Source organism: Salvelinus sp. IW2-2015, linkage group LG20, assembly GCF_002910315.2.
Source record: "Salvelinus sp. IW2-2015 linkage group LG20, ASM291031v2, whole genome shotgun sequence".
NCBI lineage: Eukaryota > Metazoa > Chordata > Actinopteri > Salmoniformes > Salmonidae > Salvelinus > Salvelinus sp. IW2-2015.
In genome coordinates this window covers 11,955,456-11,975,226 of record NC_036860.1, presented here as the reverse complement: position 1 = coordinate 11,975,226, position 19,771 = coordinate 11,955,456, and the positions used below count along the sequence as shown (strand labels likewise).

The 19,771-nt window shown below is 41.7% G+C and overlaps 1 protein-coding gene across 1 annotated transcript; it reads right to left on the bottom strand.

The window, feature by feature from the left end:
- Positions 1-522: 522 nt before the first annotated feature.
- LOC111981997 (adenylosuccinate lyase) lies at positions 523-18,621 on the bottom strand. The gene is made up of 11 exons (XM_024013504.2): positions 18,394-18,621; positions 15,137-15,340; positions 14,968-15,012; positions 14,731-14,810; positions 10,865-11,083; positions 10,622-10,712; positions 8,964-9,033; positions 8,347-8,585; positions 3,650-3,739; positions 1,072-1,248; positions 523-797 (listed from the first exon to the last, which is right to left on the bottom strand). Exons 1-11 carry the CDS (start codon positions 18,526-18,528, stop codon positions 711-713), a joined length of 1,437 nt encoding a protein of 478 aa, XP_023869272.1. The 5' UTR covers positions 18,529-18,621; the 3' UTR covers positions 523-710.
- Positions 18,622-19,771: the final 1,150 nt, after the last annotated feature.

The following is a 19,771-nucleotide window of genomic DNA, read 5'->3' as shown; positions in this document are numbered from 1 at the left end:
GGACACACGTTCTGTCTCCTAGAGATGAACGTATTTTGGTGCGAAAAATGCAAATCAATCCCAGAACAACAGCAAAGGACCTTGTGAAGATGCTGGAGGAAACGGGTACAAAAGTATCTTTTGCCACAGTAAAACGAGTCCTATATCGACATAACCCGAAAGGCCGCTCAGCAAAACCGCCATAAAAAAGCCAAACTACGGTTTGCAACTGCACATGGGGACAAAGATCATACTTTCTGGAGAAATGTCGTCTGGTCTGATGAAACAAAAATAGAACTGTTTGGCCATAATGACCATCGTTATGTTTGGAGGAAAAAGGGGGAGGCTTGCAAGCCGAAGAACACCATCTCAACCGTGAAGCACGGGGGCGGCAGCATCATGTTGTGGGGGTGCTTTGTCAGGAATTGTGAAAAACTGAGTTTAATGTATTTGGCTAAGGTGTATGTAAACGTCCGACTTCAACTGTATGTATACGTTGTAACCTTGCTTGTTTAGCATTACATCATTACAAACTCACCGACCTTTGATTTCAGTCTTTTATTGTCATACAATACAGCACCAAATTAGTCAGTCATGAGGTTTATTTTGGTGTGTAACAGTATGTGTTTTAGTGAAAAGGCCACTCCTGACCTGCAAAACAATATCATCATTTCAGAATTGGTTAAAACTAAGTGTTAAATTAGTAGTTTTACAGGTCAGTGTCCCCTGTTTTAGAGCTCCAGCTCGATCTTGACGTCAATCTCGGCCTTGTAAGGTTCCAGCAGAGGGCGTACCTCCTCAGAGAGAAACCTTGCCACCTGAGCGGGAGACAGAATGATGAGTTAGGGTGCGTCAAAACTATAAGCGCATGGAGAAAATCTGTATACTGTACTAAATACCAAAGAGCACACTGGTGATATTGATGCTCAGATTGAATGGATATTTTGCCACCATGAAATCTGTACCAAGACCCCCAGTGTGCTGGAGATTATTTTATTTTTAACAAAAGGTATATTAAAAAGATCTGACAATAATCTGAGGCCAAGTTGTGAAAAACAAAGATAACGGGTAGTGGGGTGTTCTGTATAGTACCTGTTGGGGGGCGCGGCCGATGAAGGTCTTGGGGTCCAGGATGTTGTCAAGATGGCCCAGGATAGTGGCAAAGTAGGGGTCAGCCTGGACCCTGGCCAAGAGGTCATTGTCCCCCCCCTCCTGTTTCACCACGTTTGCAGCCTGCTGGGATAACACACGGATCTTCTCATGGCAGTCCTGGAGCAAGAAAACAGGCACGAGAGAAACTGTTACTGTGTGATTACACAAAAATATAAAAACGCAACATGCAACAATTTCAAAGGTATTGACTGGGAATATAAATATGCATCTGTTGGTTACAGATACCTTTAAAAAAAAAAGGTTGCCTCATGCAGCAGACATCTCCTTCGCATAGAGTTGATCAGGCTGTTGATTGTGGCCGTAGAACGTTGTTCCACTCCTCTTCAACGGCTGTACGAAGTTGCTGGATGTTGGCAGGAACTGGAACACACTTAACGGGTGACATGTCTGGTGAGTATGCAGGCCATGGAAGAACGGATATTTTCAGCTTCCAGGAATTGTGTATAGATCCTTGCGACATGGGGCCGTGTATTATCATGCTGAAACATGAGGTGATGGCGGTGGATGAATGACACGACAAGGATCTCATCACGGTATCTCTGTGCATTTAAATTCACATCGATAAAATGCAGTTGTGTTCATTGTCCGGAGCTTATGCCTGCCCATACCATAACCACACTGCCACCATGGGGCACTCTGTTCACAACGTTGACATCAGCATCGTTGACATCCCCCACACGCCATCTGCCCGGTACAGTTGAAACCGGGATTCATCCGTAAATTGCTTCTACTTCTCCAGCGTGCCAGTGGCCATTGAAGGTGAGCATTTACCCACTGAAGTTGGTTACGACGCCGAACTGCAGTCAGGTCAAGACCCTGGTGAGGACGACAAGCATGCAGATGAGCTTCCCTGAGACTGTATTTGACAGTTTGTACAGAAATTATTTGGTTGTGCAAACCCAGACGATCCAGCAGGTGAAGCCGGATGTGGAGATCCTGGGCTGGCGTGGTTACACATGGTCTGCGGTTGAGGCCTGTTGGACATACTACCAAATTCTCTAAAACGACGTTGGAGGCAGCTTATGGTAGAGAAATTAACATTTAGTTCTCTGGCAACAGCTCTGGTGGACATTCCTGCAGTCAGCATGCCAATTGCACGCTCCTTTGAAACTTGAGACATCTGTGGCATTGTGTTGTGACAAAACTACACATTTTAAGAGTGGTCTTTTGTCTAGCAGAACAAGGTGCACCTGTGAATGGATCATGCTGTTTAATCAGCTTCTTGATATGTCACACCTGTTAGGTGGATGGATTATCTTGGCAATGGAGAAATGCTCACTAAATAGGGATGTAAACTAATTTGTGCACAAAAGTATAGAGAAATACCCGTATGGAACATTTCTGCGATATTTTACTTCAGCTAATGAAAGATGGGACCAACACCTGTTGGGTTTATATTTTTGATCAATATACAGTATCCTGTATGCCCTCCGGACGCTTGTCCCCGTTTTCTAAACGTTTTGCGCATGTGCTACGCAAAAAACATATCACTAATATTTACACACTCAATACAAGACATATTGAATTAACTTCACACTGTATAATAGGATACTGCATAGGCCTTTGCAAATATCAGCCGTTCTATCTGATTTGGCTGGAGGAAAATACATGCATAATGATCTGCATGTCATTGTAGCAGTAAGGGGAAACCACTGTATTAAACTTTAACTCTTCAGTTCTCTCTCACAGACACAGTTCCCAACTTAGGTGCCAAACAGAATTTAAGGAGCACCAGAAAGAGATTGACTTGTGGTATAGTTTACGCTCACATTAGGCCTGTATGAATCTTGCCTTTGAAGCAAATATCATAAGTAGCAGACCCCTTTTCCTTTCTGCTCGTGCCAATCAAATTTGTCTAGACCTACTGTCAAGTTACCAGGTTGTTAGCTAGCTAGTTAACAATGTTGTTCAGCCAGGTCATGTTATCAAACTAATAATTAGCAACCCGGGATTAGTTTAAAAAGGGACGGAACATTGTGACATTATCTAAAACGTGCGCGAAATCACGCCTGAAGAAAAGGGTAGCTCCAGTAATATGGGTCATATTTTATTCACCTTTTAAGCTATAGACAAGCTATTTTCCTTCCTGTAAAGCTGCAAGCATGCCTGTCGCAAAACGGTGCTTCCTTGTTCCTCTATGTCACTCAGAGGCTGCGTGACAGCAAACTTGCAGCTGAAAAGCCTACTCAGACTGGCAGGTGCTCTTGGTTATACCGGGCGATGAAAAAGACGCAATGTATCGACTTCGCTCGCTGCGCCGATGTATAAAATGCACACGTAACAGAAGACTCATCAGGCTCTGCATCCCCACTCACCATCACAGCTAAATTATATTTTAAACTGATGGAGGAAGAGATGCACTGGACTCAAGTGAAGCTAGGAAAAAGAGTAACGGAAAGGTATACAATCCAGGACTAATTATGCAACGTGGAGTCTGAGAAATATGTTCTGTTCTAAAAAGTTGTGTGGCGTCATGCGGTACTAGAAGGGTGTGTACCTGTCTGTTGCCGCCAGCCTTCACCATAGCCATGATGATGTTCTCTGTAGCCATGAAGGGAAGCTCATGACGGATGTGTCTCTCTATCACCTGAGAGAGAGAGGATGAGAGAAAGCGAGAGGGAAAGATAATTTTCATCTATGATGAGAAGGGGATACATAACATTAAGGGTGTAACGGTTCACCAAACCCAGGGTTCGGTACGTATTGCGGTTTTGGGGTCCTGGTTTAGTTTCGGTACAGCAGGAACATTTTAAAAAGGCAACAGTTACTGTAGTTAATTTTAGATTTGGCAAAATATGTCAAACTAACCCAGGAACAGATCATGAGCCATATAATGTAGGGCACAATAAAAATAGTTTTGCCCCCGTTTTCCACTGTCAAAATCACTTTAAAAGAAAAACAACAATGCACCAGACATTATAGGTCTGGCAAAAACCAAATACATTTAATCTTTGGGTGTAAATACCCTTTCCTTTTAGGTGCACTCCAGCAAAAGCCTTGCTTGGTTAACAGTGTTTCTGTAGCACATGTGATTGCAGAGTTTGCTGAACAAATCACTACTGGATTGATGCAAATAATCATGAGATCATTCTGCCAGGTAAACAGTGACTTCGGAAAGCATTCAGACGCCTTGACTTTTTGCACATTTTGTTAGGTTACAGCCGTATTGTAAAATTGATTTTTTATTTTTTATGCATCAAATCAACACACAATAACCTATAATGACAAAGCAAAAAAATGGTTTATAAATGTTTGCTAATATATATATATATATATTATGATTATTTTTTTTACTGAAATATTAAATTAATATAAGTATTCAACCCCTTTACTCAGTACTTTGTTGAAGCACCTTTGGCAGCGATTAAAGCCTCAAGTCTTCTTGGGTATGACGCTACAAGCTTGGCACACCTGTATTTGGGGAGTTTCTCCCATTCTTTTCTGCAGATCATCTCAAGCTCTATCAGGTTGGATGGAGAGAGTCTCTCCAGAGATGTTCGATCAGGTTTAAGTTCGGGCTCTGGCTGGGCCCCTCAAGGACATTCAGAGACTCCCAAAACCACTCCTGCGTTGTCTTGGCTGTGTGCTTAGGGTCGTTGCCCTGTTGGAATGTGAATCTTCGCCCCAGTCTGAGCTCCGGAGCAGGCTTTCATCAAGGATCGCTCTGTACTTTGCTCCATCTTTCCCTCGATCCTGACTAGTCTCCCAGTCCCTGCCGTGGAAAAACATCCCCACGGCATGATTCTGCCACCATCATGCTTCACCGTAGAGATGGTGCCAGGTTTCCTCCAGACATGACGCTTGGCATTCAGGGCAGAGTTCAGTCTTGGTTTCATCAGACCAGAGAATCTTGTTTCTCTCTTTAGGTGCCTTTTGGCAAACTCCAAGCTGACTGTCATGTGCCTTTTTTACTGAGGAGTGGCTTCGGTCTGGCCACTCTACCATAAAGGCCTGATTGGTGGAGTGCTTGAGAGAAGATTGTCCTTCTGGAAGGTTCTACCATCTCCACACAGGAACTCTAGAGCTCTGTCAGAGTGACCATCGGGTTCTTGGTCACCTCCCTGACCAAGGCCCTTCTCCCCCAAATTCTCAGTTTGGCCAAATGTCTTAAATTTAAGAATGATGGAGGCCACTGTGTTCTTGGAGACCTTCAGTGCTGCAGAAATGTTTTGGTACCCTTCCCCAGATCTGTGGCTCGACACAATCCTGTCTCAAACCTCTGCAGACAATTCCTTCGACCTCATGGCTTGGTTCTCTCTGACATGCACTGTCAACTATGGGACCTTGTATTGACAGGTGTGTGCCTTTCCAAATCATGTTCAATCAATTGCATTTAACACAGATGGAACCCAATCAAGTTGTAGCAACATTTCAAGGATGATCAATGGAAACAGGATACACCTGAATTCAATAGCAAAGTGTCTGAATACTTGTGTAAATAAGGTGTTTTCTTATTTTTTTATAAATTTGCAAACATTTCTAAAAACCTGTTTTCGCTTTGTCATTATGGGGTATTGTGTGTAGATGTTAATTATAATTTATTCTAAAATTGATTTAGCCTGTAACATAACAAAATAAGGAAAAAGTCAAAGGGTCTGAATACTTTACTTTGTAGTTAACATTTCATTGAGAAGGTTTTGGGGAAGGACTTTCCATCTACCAGAAGACAGCTGTCATTAGCATCATCGTGTACAGCTATACACAGACAGGGGCATCCCGCGCCATTGCCTCTTCAGAAAGTTAAAGGAATACACTAATGACTTGGCCATTTTCTTCATGTCTTATCATCTTGGGCAAATTAATGCTCTAATAAAGTTCAATACATTTTTGCTTCTACTAGGAAACCGAAATGTTCCCTAACTGGAGATTTAAACAATGATGGAGGATCCTCCCATTCTGAGATAGATATAAACACAGTTGAAGTCAGAAGTTTACATACACCTTAGGCAAATACATTTAAAATCAGTTTCACAATTCCTGACATTTAATCCTAGTAAAAATGTCCCTGTCTTAGGGCAGTTAGGATCACACCACTTTATTTTAAGAATGTGAAATGTCAGAATAATAGTAGAGAATGATTTACTTCAGCTTTCATTTCTTTCATCACATTCCCAGTGGGTCAGAAGTTTACATGCTACCAAATACCAATTGAGTGTATTGCCTTTAAATTGTTTAACTTGGGTCAAACATTTCAGGTAGCCTTCCACAAGCTTCCCACAATAAGTTGGGTGAATTTTGGCCCATTCCTCCTGACAGAGCTGGTGTAACAGAGTCAGGATTGTAGGCCTCCTGGCTCGCACACACGCTTTTTCAGTTCTGCCCACAAATTTCCTATAGGATTGAGGTCAGGGCATTGTGACGCCACTCCAATACATTGACTTTGTTGTCCTTAAGCCATTTTGCCACAACTTTGGAAGTATGCTTGGGGTCATTGACAATTTGGAAGACCCATTTGCGACCAGGATTTAACTTCCTGACTGATGTCTTGAGATGTTGCTTCAATATATCCACATAATTTTTCTGCTTCATGATGCCATCTATTTTGTGAAGTGCACCAAAGCACCCCCACAACATGATGCTGCCACCCCTGTGCTTCACGGTTGGGATGGTGTTCTTTGGCTTGCAAGCCTCCCCCTTTTTCCTCAAAACATAACGATGGCCATTATGGCCAAACAGTTCTATTTTTGTTTCATCAGACCAGAGGACATTTCTCCAAAAAGTACGATCTTTGTCCCCATATGTAGTTGCAAACCGTAGTCTGGCTTTTTTAATGGCGGTTTTGGAGCAGGGGCTTCTTCCTTGCTTAGCGGCCTTTCAGGTTAAGTCGATATAGGACTAGTTTTACTGTGGATATAGATACCTTTGTACCTGTTTCCTCCAGCATCTTCACAAGGTCCTTTGCTGTTGTTCTGGGAGTGATTTGCACTTTTTGCACCAAAATACGTTCATCTCTAGGAGACAGAACGCGTGTCCTTCCTGAGCGGTATGACGGCTGCGTGTCCCATGGTGTTTATACTTGCGTCCTATTGTTTGTACAGATGAATGTGGTACCTTCAGGCATTTGGAAACTGCTCCCAAGGATGAACCAGTCTTGTGGAGGTCTACAATTTTCTTTCTGAGGTCTTGGCTGATTTCTTTTGATTTTCCCATGATGTCAAACAAAAAAGGCACTGAGTTTGAAGGTAGGCCATGAAATACATCCACAGGTACACCTCCAATTGACTCATTATGTCAATTAGCCTATCAGAAGCTTCTAAAGCCATGACATTATTTTCTGGAATTTTCCAAGCTGTTTAAAAGGCACAGTGAACTTAGTGCATGTAAACTTCTGACCCACTGGAATTGCGATACAGTGAATTAAGTGAAATAATCTGTCTGTAAACAATTGTTGGAAAAATTACTTGTGTCATGCACAAAGTAGATGTCCTAACCGACTTGCCAAATCTATAGTTTGTTAACAAGAAATTTGGGGAGTGATTGAAAAGCGAGTTTTATTGACTCCAACCTAAGTGTATGTAAACTTCAACTGTGTGTGCTATATTCACTCACAGTGCTGACCAAACAGAGGTCCCTGTCCGAATGGTTCGGGTACGAATGTGTGTACTGTTACACCCATACATAACATCAAATCACATTTTATTGGTCACATACACACGGTTAGCAGATGTCAATGTGAGTGTAGCGAAAAGCTTGTGCTTCTAGTTCTGACAGTGCAGCAATATCTACCTAATACACACAATCTAAGTAAAGGGATGGAATAAGAATATATAAATATATGGATGAGCAATGACAGAGCGGCATAGGCAAGATGCATAGATGGAATAAAACACAGTATATACATATGAGATGAGTAATGCAATATATGTAAACATTATTGAAGTGCCATTATTAAAGTGACTAGTGATCAATTTATTAAAGTAGCCAATGTCTGTATGTTGGCAAACAGCCATCAAAAACACAGAGGCTGCTAACAGTCTGCTGGCCTGCAAGACAGTGTGAGTTGAATGTTGTTCCTCTGTGTGCAGAGATGCAGTTGTGTGCATTACTCATGAAATGACAAGGTTTAAAACGGTGGTGATAATACCTTATGAGGACAATGGAAAAAAGCCTCCGGGTTTATTGTGTTTTTATCCTCAATTTCTGTCTGGAGAAGCTTACTACTTCTACTTATCTAATAAACCTCAATGAATCTACCTTGGGGTAGACCACCAGGCCTTCAGTGATGTTCTGCAGGGTGCTGAGGATGATGTCAGCGGTAAGGAAAGACTCAGGGAGAGAGATTCTCCTGTTGGCACTGTCATCTAGTGTTCTTTCCAGCCACTGGACAGAGGCGGTCTGGAGGGGGTCAGCAAGCAGCGCTATCAGGTGGCGGGCCAGACTACAGCAACGCTCACAACGCATTGGGTTCCTCTTGTAGGCCATGGCACTGGAGCCTGGTGGGGGAGAGGGGGAGAGACTGTCAGTGGGACCCAGACAAGTAACAATGGGTTGGCATTTAGGAAAGATCTTAAACTAGCTGTTTACTCAGAGCCATCAGGATGATTTTACTGGTTGGTGCCTTAATCAAAGTGAAATCTAGGGCCGAAACTCAATTGTATATTATTGATTCCTCACATCCTTCCTCCACAGCTCCTTGTCAAAGCACATTGGAGCAGAAGATCAAAGGGGAAGGATCTTCTGATCTTTTGCTCCAATCCGCTTTGAGAAAGATGCAAGGAGAGGACGCGAGGAATTGAGATTCAACCTAGTTTTGGGATTAGATTCCCCTATACCTGGGTAGGAAGTGGACCAATTTCCTTCTTATAACTCACCGATCTGCTCCTTCTCAAAAGGCTCCTCAATCTCTTTAAGGTTAGCCAGCAGGCGGATGTCAGTGCAGATCTGAGAAGGAGAGTATAATTTATTACCTGTGGGTCATTCCACTACTGTTAACTTCTTTGGGGTAGGGGGCAGTATTTTCACGTCCGGATGAAAAGCGTGCCCAGAGTAAACTGCCTGCTACTCAGCCATAAAAGCTAGAATATGCATATTATTGGTAGATTTGGATAGAAAACACTGAAGTTTCTAAAACTGTTTGAATGATGTCTGTGAGTATAACAGAACTCATATGGCAGGCAAAAAACGGAGAAAAAAATCCAACCAGGAAGTGGGAAATCTGAGGTTGGTCGATTTTCAACTCAGCTCCTATTGAAGATACAGTGGGATATTGGTAATGTTGCACTTCCTAAGGCTTCCACTAGATGTCAACAGTCTTTAGAACCTTGTCTGATGCTTCTACTGTGAAGTGGGGCCGAATGAGGGGGGATTGCGTTAGGTCTACCATGAGCTGAACATGCGCTGACCATGCGCGTTCATGTGAGAGCGAGCTCTGTTCCATCGCACTTCTGAAGACAAAGGAATTCTCCGGTTGGAACATTATTGAAGAATTATGTTAAAAACATCCTAAAGATTGATTCAATACTTCGTTTGTCATGTTTTTACGGACTGTAATATAACTTTAACTTTTCGTCCGTAGTTTCCGCTGGACTTGCCCGCGCGTCGTGAGTTTGGATAGTGTACTGAACGCTAGAACAACGAGGAATTTGGACATAAATTATGGACATTATTGAACAAAACAAACATTTGTGGAACTGTGATTCCTGGGAGTCCATTCTGATGAAGATCAAAGGTAAGTGAATGTTTATGTTATTTCTGACTTCTGTTGACTGCACAATATGGCGGATATATTTTTGTCTTGATTGGGCTCCGAGCGCCGACCTCAGATTATTGCATGGTTTGCTTTTTCCGTAAAGCTTTTTTGAAATCTGACACAGCGGTTGCATTAAGGAGAAGTGCATCTAAAATTCCATGCATAACACTTTTCATCAACATTTATAATGAGTATTTCTGTAAATTGATGTGGCTCTCTGCAAAATCACCGGATGTTTTGGAACTACTGAACGTAACACGCCAATGTAAACTCAGATTTTTGGATATAAATATGAACTTTACCGAACAAAACATACATGTATTGTGTAACATGAAGTCCAATGAGTGTCATCTGATGAAGATCATCAATGATTAGTGATTATTTTTATCTATATTTCTGCTTTTTGTGAATCCTCTCTTTGGCTGGAAAAATGGCTGTGTTATTCTGTGAATAGGCACTCACCTAACATAATCGTTTGGTTTGCTTTCGTCGTAAAGCCTTTTTGAAATCGGACACTGCGGCTGAATTTACAACAAGTGTATCTTTAAAATGGTGTAAAATACATGTATGTTTGAGGAATATTAATTATGTGATTTCTGTTGTTTTGAATTTGGCGCCCTGCAGTTTCACTGGCTGTTGAAGAGGTGGGACGCTACCGTCCCACGTACCCTAGAGAGGTTAAAGACCACCAGGAGGCATTGTTTCTCTGTATATAGACTTGTGACTTTGGGCTGTAAGGATGACAAACTGATTTCCACTAAAGTAAAATCTCATCTCGACCTTGTGGATGGTGGCTCCCATGCTGGCCAGGTGAGAGAGGGAGTCGATGTCCACCTTACGACTGTACGTCTGTCCGGTCACCATGTAGGCCCTGGGAGGAAAAATTAACAGGATTGGAGAACATAAACCTAAAAAAATATATATATATATTTGTGGGATCTGTTTGTACTAGCCTCCAATTACAAAACTTGTGGTAGATAGGAAACTCAAGAGACTTGACATAAAAGTATAAATTGAACTCACTTTTTGAAGCCTGCCATCTCTGTGACCATTCTGTCCAGATCCTCCACCTTATCATGGTCCCCCTGGAAGAGCTGCAGGAAGCTGGCCTGGGTGCCCGTAGTACCCTTCACCCCCCGGAAACGCAGGTCTTCGCGGGCACGCTTAAGGTTCCGCATGTCCATGGCCAGGTCCTGGAGCCACAGACATGCTCTCTTACCCACTGTGGTCAACTGGGCCGGCCTGGTAGAGAGAGGGAGCGAGAGACAGAGAGAGAGAGAGGTGGAGGAGAAAGATAAAGATGAAAAAACGAGGTGGAAGAGAAAAATACAAAAAGGTGAGAAAAGTTCAAATACAATGTGGAGAGAAAAAAATTCAGATTCAAATAAAAACAGAAAGATGAAGACTGAGAAAAATCCCAGAGAATAAAGTGGACTAAGAAGCACTGAATATATCACTTTAATCCTAGAGGAATATAAGAATATTTTGAAGATACACAACGTAGAGGATGAGAGGACATGAGAACTACAAAGTAAATAGAGTACCAATGGTCAATAGGGAATTGTCAATGGAAATAATTGGTCTTCAGTTCAACAGCTGTTCAGAATCTATGGAATGTCAGACTCAGAGCTACATGTGCCARGTTTTCATTGATTTCTACACTGAGTCTGGAGCAGGATACTTGTTATTTGGCCATTGGCCCAGTTGTACTGCAAAGACTTGATTGGTTAAAGTGGGGGGGGTTATAAATGGCATCGTGTTCCTTTGTTCTGTGGAGAAAAGTTGAGGACAGGGGGAATGAACATCTACCTCCCAGCATAACAGCTATGATTTGTCCTTTTCAAATAAATACATTTGTCTCCCCCTGATTTGCTTTGGGGTTTGTGTTATTGAAGAATAACATCAACTGCTAACAGGAACATGAGTGTTCATATACAAATGGGATATACAGTTGAAGTCGGAAGTTTACATACACCATAGCCAAATAGATTTAAACTCAGTTTCACAATTCCAAAAATGTTACCCTCATAAAAATTCCCTGTCTTAGGTCAGTTAGGATCCCKACTTTATTTTAATGTGAAATGTCAGAATAATAGTAGAGAATGATTTATTTCAGCTTTTATTTCTTTCATCACATTCCCAGTGGGTCAGAAGTTTACATACACTCAATTCATATTTGGTAGCATTGCCTTTAAATTATTTAACTTGGGTGAAATGTTTTGGGTAGACTTCCACAAGCATCCCACAATAAGTTGGGTGAATTTTGGCCCATTCCTCCTGACAGAGTCAGGTTTGTAGGCCTCCTTGCTCGTACATGCTTTTTCAGTTCTACCTACAACTTTTCTATAGTATTGAGGTCAGAGCTTTGTGATGGCCACTCCAATACCTTGACTTTCTTGTCCTTAAGCCATTTTGCCACAAGTATGCTTGGGGTCATTGTCCATTTGGAAGACCCATTTGCGACCAAGCTTTAACTTCCTTACTGAGGTCTTGAGATGTTGCTTCAATATATCCACATACATTTTCCTTCAAGATGCCATCTATTTTGTGAAGTGCACCAGTCCCTCTTGCAGCAAAGCATCCCCACAACATGAGGATGCCACCCCCATGCTTCACGATTGGGATAGTTTTCTTCGGCTTACAAGCATCCCCCTTTTTCCTCCAAACATAACGATGGTCATTATGGCCAAACAGTTATATTTTTGTTTCATCAGACCAGCGGACGTTTCTCCAAAAAGTATGATCTTTGTCCCCATGTGCAGTTGCAAACCGTAGTCTGGCTGTTTTATGGCGGTGGCTTCTTCCTTGCGGAGCAGCCTTTCAGGTTATGTCGATATAGGACTCGTTTTACTGTGGATATAGATACTTTGTACATGTTTCCTCTAGCATCTTCACAAGGTCCTTTGCTGTTGTTCTGGGATTGATTTGCACTTTTCGCACCAAAGTACATTCATCTCTAGGAGAAAGAACYCYTKTCCTTCCTGAGAGGTATGACGGCCGCGTGGTCTCATGGTGTTTATACTTGCGTCCTATTGTTTGTACAGATGAACGTGTTATCTTCAGGCGTTTGGAAATTGCTCCCAAGGATGAACCGGTCTTGTGGAGGTCTACAATTTTTTTTCTGAGGTCTTGGCAGATTTCTTTTCCCATGATGTCAAGCAAAGAGGCACTGCGTTTGAAGGTAGGCCTTGAAATACATCCACGGGTACACCTCCAATTGACCCAAATGATGTCAATTAGCCTATCAGAAGATTGTAAAGCCATTACATAATTTTCTGGAATTTTCCAAGCTGTTTAAAAGCACAGTCAACTTAGTGTATGTAAACTTCTGACACACTGGAATAGTGATACAGTGAATTATAAGTGAAATAATCTGTCTGTAAACAATTGTTGGAAAAATTACTTGTCATGCACAAAGTAGATGTCCTAACCGACTTACCAAAACTATAGTTTGTTAACAAGAAATTTGTGGAGTGGTTGAAAAATGAGTTTTAATGACTCCAACCTAAGTGTATGTAAACTTCCAGCTTCACCTYTATCCACAATGGCACATATAGTCCATGAGCCAGGGGGGATTGGTCGAGCTCACTCAAGTCTATGTCACTAGTTAGAAATGTGTATGCAACAAGTTATATGCACGTATACCCTTTAATTATATATCACTGGAAAGCTTCGATTCACAAATACCAATCAGTCAAAACATTTTTTCTTTTCAGGTCAACATAACCTTGACTTCTAGGGTACATATCATAATTACCTGTATAAATTGCTAAAAAAGGAAACCCTGATACATTTTTATCTTTGTTTGACAAGTGGTTCTGAAAGGGTACTCCAACAGTTAATAGGATAACATTGTATAGAATTTTAATCAGCTCACATCCATGACTCTTCACTTGTACATATCCATTTTACWTGTTTGAAGAGAAAATATTGCAATTGATCATGCCATCTTCAGAAATCAGCAATTCAGACAGATTTTCAGGCACATCCTTACAGTTCTGTAAATAATCTTTATATCTGCACAGCTGGCTCATTTGGTTGTGTATTCTACATGACTATGAGCATTTCATGATATTATTGGGCATGCTACGGTTACATTTCATACAAGTATGATCGTGTGAAGTTGATACAATAAGACCCTATTGAGTTGTTTGGCGGCCATATAGGAAAAAGGTTTCTGTGGAGTTAATACGTGAATCCTGTGATGGCCCTATATATCTACAAATCTTTTTAAAAGCCTGTTCTAGCAGTGTGTGTGTGTGAAATGTGGTGCCTCCATCATCAGGAATTCTGTGGCTAAGCTTCTAACATTCTAATGTCAATGGCACAATATGGGCTATTTAAAAAAAAAAAAAACTATAGTTGTAGCTGGTGCTTTCAAAAGTTGGTTACATTATATATAATTTGAAAGGTAAATTCATGACCTTTCAGAACCACTTGTCAAACAAAGATTAAAATGTGTCAGGGTTTCCTTTAAGTGACTTACACAGGTAATTATTATATGTACCCTAGGGGTCAAAGGTCAAAGTTCTGTTGACCTGAACATTCCGAAAATATGTCTGATGGATAGCTGTGAAGCTAAGCTTTCCAATGATATATGAGTAAAGGCTATACGTGAGCAATACCTTGTTCAAAACTGACATTGTTTGTCATAGGGTAAAATCCCTATGGGGAAAATAAATGGGATGGAGGGATGAAATAAAGAGTGATAACACAGAGAACGCTACCATTGCTGCACTGCTATCACACATTTTCCAACTCTAGAGACACAAACCTTGAGGAAAATCACTGAGACATCGTCAGCCCAAGTGAGCCCGACAGCCCAAATTTGAGGGTCACGCTCATGGACTAATATAGAAGTTAGAACCTCGTTAGGTGTTCATACTTACTGGTAATGTGTGAAACCCAGGGTGGGGAGACCAGCGTATTTTTCAGCAAAGTTTGATAGTCTGTCGATCACTCTGGCCAACTATAGAGACAGAATATTGTTTTTAGTTTACTTGGTTGACTTTCTCAGACATTTTCAACAAAAGCTACACATAACTTTACACTATACTATCAGTATCTAGTGCTGCCCTGGGGGTAGTAGTATTAATCCTTCCTGGTCTATAACAACTCTAATTTACCTTCGGCAGGAGAATGTCAAAACCGTCACGAAGCAGGATCAAATCCTGGGAGAAAAAAACAGCAGGTATATCAGTCATTTTCAGTCAGTTGTACATATACCCATGAGAAACAAACATGACCATTAAGCACACTCATCCTAAAATAACGTGGTCCTCGGGCTTCTCTTACCGTGTTGTCTCCCACGTAACAGGAAGTGGCGCCCAGGTGGATGATAGGAGCAGCGGTGGGGCAGCAGTGGGCAAAGGTGTGCACGTGGGCCATGACATCGTGCCTCAGCTTGCTCTCCTCCTCCGCCGCCATGGCAAAGTCGATGTCCTCAGCGTGGTTTTCCATCTCGGTCACCTGGGCTTCGGTGACGGGCAGGCCAAGAGCCTGGAGAAGGGAGGATAAGAAGAGGAGAGAGTTAGAAGGAGCAGACCAAGATCCTGGAGGTCAGSGGMGGGGGGGGGGGGGGGGCAAGAGGAGCAGAGACAGTTAGAGATGGTAACCTAGGGGTGTAGGGAAAGCACTGCAGCCGGTCATTGTAGCTGATACACTGGATGCATATCTCAGAGTAAGCGCTAGCTACTTTATCAAGTGTTCCCTGGCTTTTATTAAGCCGAAACATCGTTGCAACATTGCAGCTTGTAGTAGTTGCACATTGTAGGCTCCTATGGAATAAAAAGTAAGCCAATTGGGTCAATGGAACGGTTCAGAAAGTGGGTCAACATTTTCCGATCACTTTCAAACAGATAGCTAGATGGGTTGTTTTTTTGCTCCATATCTCACAGTAATTAGGAAAACTATTCAAGCACAATCTTCATCACGGTAGGTCTATTTAAAACCATTGAAATATAGAATGTGGTGTTTGAGTAGGAGATCAGGAGGTTGGCCCTGTGTTTATGAGAATAGCGAGTGACATTACTGGGCAGCGTCTCAACTCCCTCCCTACCCCTACCCTTAGCCGTAAGTAACACAATGTTTTTTACTTGGCTCTGGATAGGTAGGCTATAGGCAGTGCAGTGGTGGAGTTTCCACCATATTGTATACAACTTACATATCTAAAAACATAGAAGGGTTACTTAGGGCCAAGGAGAAGGGAGAGTAAAGAAGCTAACTCTCAGGGGGTGTCCTATTACCCTGCCATTTTGGCCTGGCTATTTTAGACAACCCCACCCCAACAGAAAGACACTGGAGCCCAACTTGCTACTTGACATCTGACGAAACAATGTTTTGTATGGGAACACAATGTACATTCAAGTTTAAAGTATCAACTAGCGAGTGCGAGAAGAGAGATTTCCATGGCCCTGTGCGTGCATGTCAGCTGAGCTGGTAAAAGGCTCCATAGGCAGTGATGACCAGTATTTAGGGAAAGGGGAATACCTAGTCAGTTGTCCAACTGAATGTATTCAACTGAAATGTCTCTTCTGCATTTAACCCAACCCCTCTGAATCAGAGCGGTGCGGGGGGACTGCCTTAAAACGACATCAACATCTTCGGCGCCCGGGGAACAGTGGGTTAAGTGCCTTGCTCAGGGGCAGAACGACAGACCTTTTCAGCTCGGGGATTCAATACTGGCCCAATGCTCTAACCACTAGGCTACCTGCCCAATTTATGTTATATGTATTAAAAATACGTATTTTAATTACTTCAGAGTATTTTGAATTACACTGGGCTGAACTAACTCCAATGTACTTTGTATTTTCAAAATAGTTTACTATATAATTTTGTATAGTGGTTTGGTTCACATTGTGGCTCCCCTTTCACCCTACATTGGTATCAGAATGATAGCACTATGGTGTGATAAAAGCATCTGCTAAATGAATTAAATATAAATGTACAATCAGTCAAAAAGTTGACACCTACTCATTCAAGAGATTTTCTTTACTTTTACTATTTACACTGTAGAATAATAGTGAAGACATCAAAACTATGAAATAACACATACGGAATCATGTAGTAACCAAAAACACTTGACCAGGGCAGAAATTTGACAAACTGACTTGTTGGAAAGGTGGCATCCTATGAAGTTGAAAGTCCATGAACTCTACAGTATGGGCCATTCTATTGCCAATATTTGTCTATGGAGATTGCATCTCTGTGTGCTCGATTTTATACCTGTCAGAAACGTGTGTGGCTGAAATAGCGAATCCATTAATCGGAAGGGGTGTCCACATACTTTTGGCCATGTAGTGTTTATTTGCACACATATTTAGTAGTTTATTTTGATACAAAATATCATAAAGATCAATGTATCTGTATTTTGTCATTTTTGGCCATCCCTGCCTATATCCTTACCTTTGTGTAGTCCATTTCCCCTCCACTAACAGATCAGATGAGCTGAGCTGATGCATTTGACAGAGGGTCTGATAGTAACGTTAATTACACACACACAGCTTCCCTGTAAATTAGAAGGGTTGTGGAAGTCATTTTTGTCTTTAAGCGAATCAACAAAAAAATTGCTCACATCCGGCCGTGATTGGGAGTCCTATAGGGCGGCGCACAACTGGCCTAGCGTCCTCCGGGTTTGGCCGGAGTAGGTTGTCATTGTAAATAAGAATTTGTATTTAATTGACTTGCCTAGTAAAAAGAGGTTAGATTTTAAAAATTGCCTAGTGTTTTTCTCTTAAAGGTCTTTGCTGTGCAACACTTATTTAGGTTTCAAAGTCTGCACTTTTACTCATGTGGACTAACTAGACATATATCCAGTTTCCAAATAGTTTAGCCCAACAGCAGTGGAATAATGGAATTTGAAGTGTGGTCACGAGGCTGAAAAATATATGGAACCCAGACATTAAGTTAGAGAGGCTAGATTCATTGAAGGGGATAACGTTAAATCTGAAGGACTACTACAGGGTTGATTGACTAGTGCAGTGTTTCCCAATCCTGGTCCTCGAGTACCCCAAACAGTACACACTTTTGTTGTAGCCCTTGACAAACACACCTCATTCAACTCATTGAGGGCTTGATGATTAGTTGAATCAGGTGTGCTTGTCCAGGGGTACTCGAGGACCAGGATTGGTTAACACTGGACTAGTGTAACTTACTTTACCAACCTGACCAGTCATTTTCCTGACATAGGCCAACAACTGGGTACTGTTGAGGAATAACTACATGCATTGTTACAGCCCTAATCCACAACCATGCAATGACTATCACAAGACACTACATCCTACTAGCTAAACTAGTTTGTTTAACTGCTGCCTACTATGGTTCGCATCTTCTCTCTTGGAAGGCAAACATATTCTGAACCTGTTCATTTACTGTAAGGTCCTCATATTTAGAGCAGGGAACTTGAAGTCTCTCAAAGTCGCAACTTTTACAATAGACTTCAAAATATATTTGGAAAACTATAGTTAGCTAACGTTAGCTACTGAAATACAGACGAGGGCATGCATACATGTTCATCCATGATGGCTAGCTAAGTTACTAAAAATACCTAACACCTTTTCCGCTTTGGCCAGGTAGATCCACAGTTTTCTCCACGTTGTGAATTTCTTCCTGTCACTGAAGTTGTAGGCCATTTCCTTGCTGGCATATCGAGACACCAGCGGCGAACGATACTTACTAAATTCGTCCATAACTAAACGCGCTTATCACCAGCATGCGTCCAGTGTTGCCAACTAATTTTCAGGGGAATCGCTAGAGGCAGGTCGATTTGTTGCTAAAAGTTGCTAAATGACGTTGTGATGTCATTACGTAATTACGTAAAACTGTGTCATTACGTAGAATACACAATAACGTTACTCAAATTGACTGGCCACCTCGGCAAAAAATATGATTTGACATTTGTTAGTTTAGATTTGTTTGTTTGTTTATTATCATATATTTGTAATAGTAATATAAACACAACACATTTTATATGATCACATTTTAATTTTTAAAACACATTGAATTATTGACCAATTACACATTATTGAACAATTACATTTTATTTATTTTATTTTTAACTACTAAACCTACACATTCTGAACAATTATAGTTTTAAGCAGTGTATTGGTAGTTAGTTAACATGCTACCTAACTGCTCAACAATTATAGGTACAGGCTAATAACAAGGTATATATGCTATCTTATTGATCAAGCAACTTACCTCAAATAATGATGTATGCGCTAGGCATCTCTCTCCAGCTCTCTCCAGGTTGTTGTGCTGCTTGGCTGGCTAGCTGCTCAATGGTTTCCTCCAGATATTGCCACTGTTTTTGCACACACTGCAGTACACACTGCCACCATCAGCTGTGTGTCTCCGCCAGTTCCAGAAAGTCCACTCCTTGKATACGTWCTGTAAATATGATGAATCATAGYTTGGCAAGGAAATCCTCTTCATCTTCACTGTCCAGCTGCATTGTCATGGAGCTGAAACCAGCAGTAGAGGATGGAGCGGCCTTAAAGCTGTATGCTGCTGTGGTGCCAAACTGCTGCAGAACTTCACTTGGTAGTTTATGCTGGTAACAGGTATCACCAGCCAGCTTCAGTCCATACCGCACCAGGAGTATGGAGTTGAGAGTGTGCAATGACATTCTATTTCTTAACTTTGACTTGACCACACTCATTTGGCGGAACAGCCGTTCAACCTCCGCATTTGAGTGTGGCAAGGAGAGGGCAGCGAGTGCAGCGTTGCACAGTTCTTCAAATGGATTTGAKCCGGAAGAGTCCATGTAGTTATTGACTTCACTCCAAAACCCGACTGTATTTTCAGTTGAGTCCCACCTAAACAGATGGAATTTCTCCATTGGGAAACAATTTTTATCAATTGTTTGGGGCTGGTATCCCAGTAGCTCAGCTACTTTAATAATTTCAGTGGTACCTTTATTGTGCTTTAGCG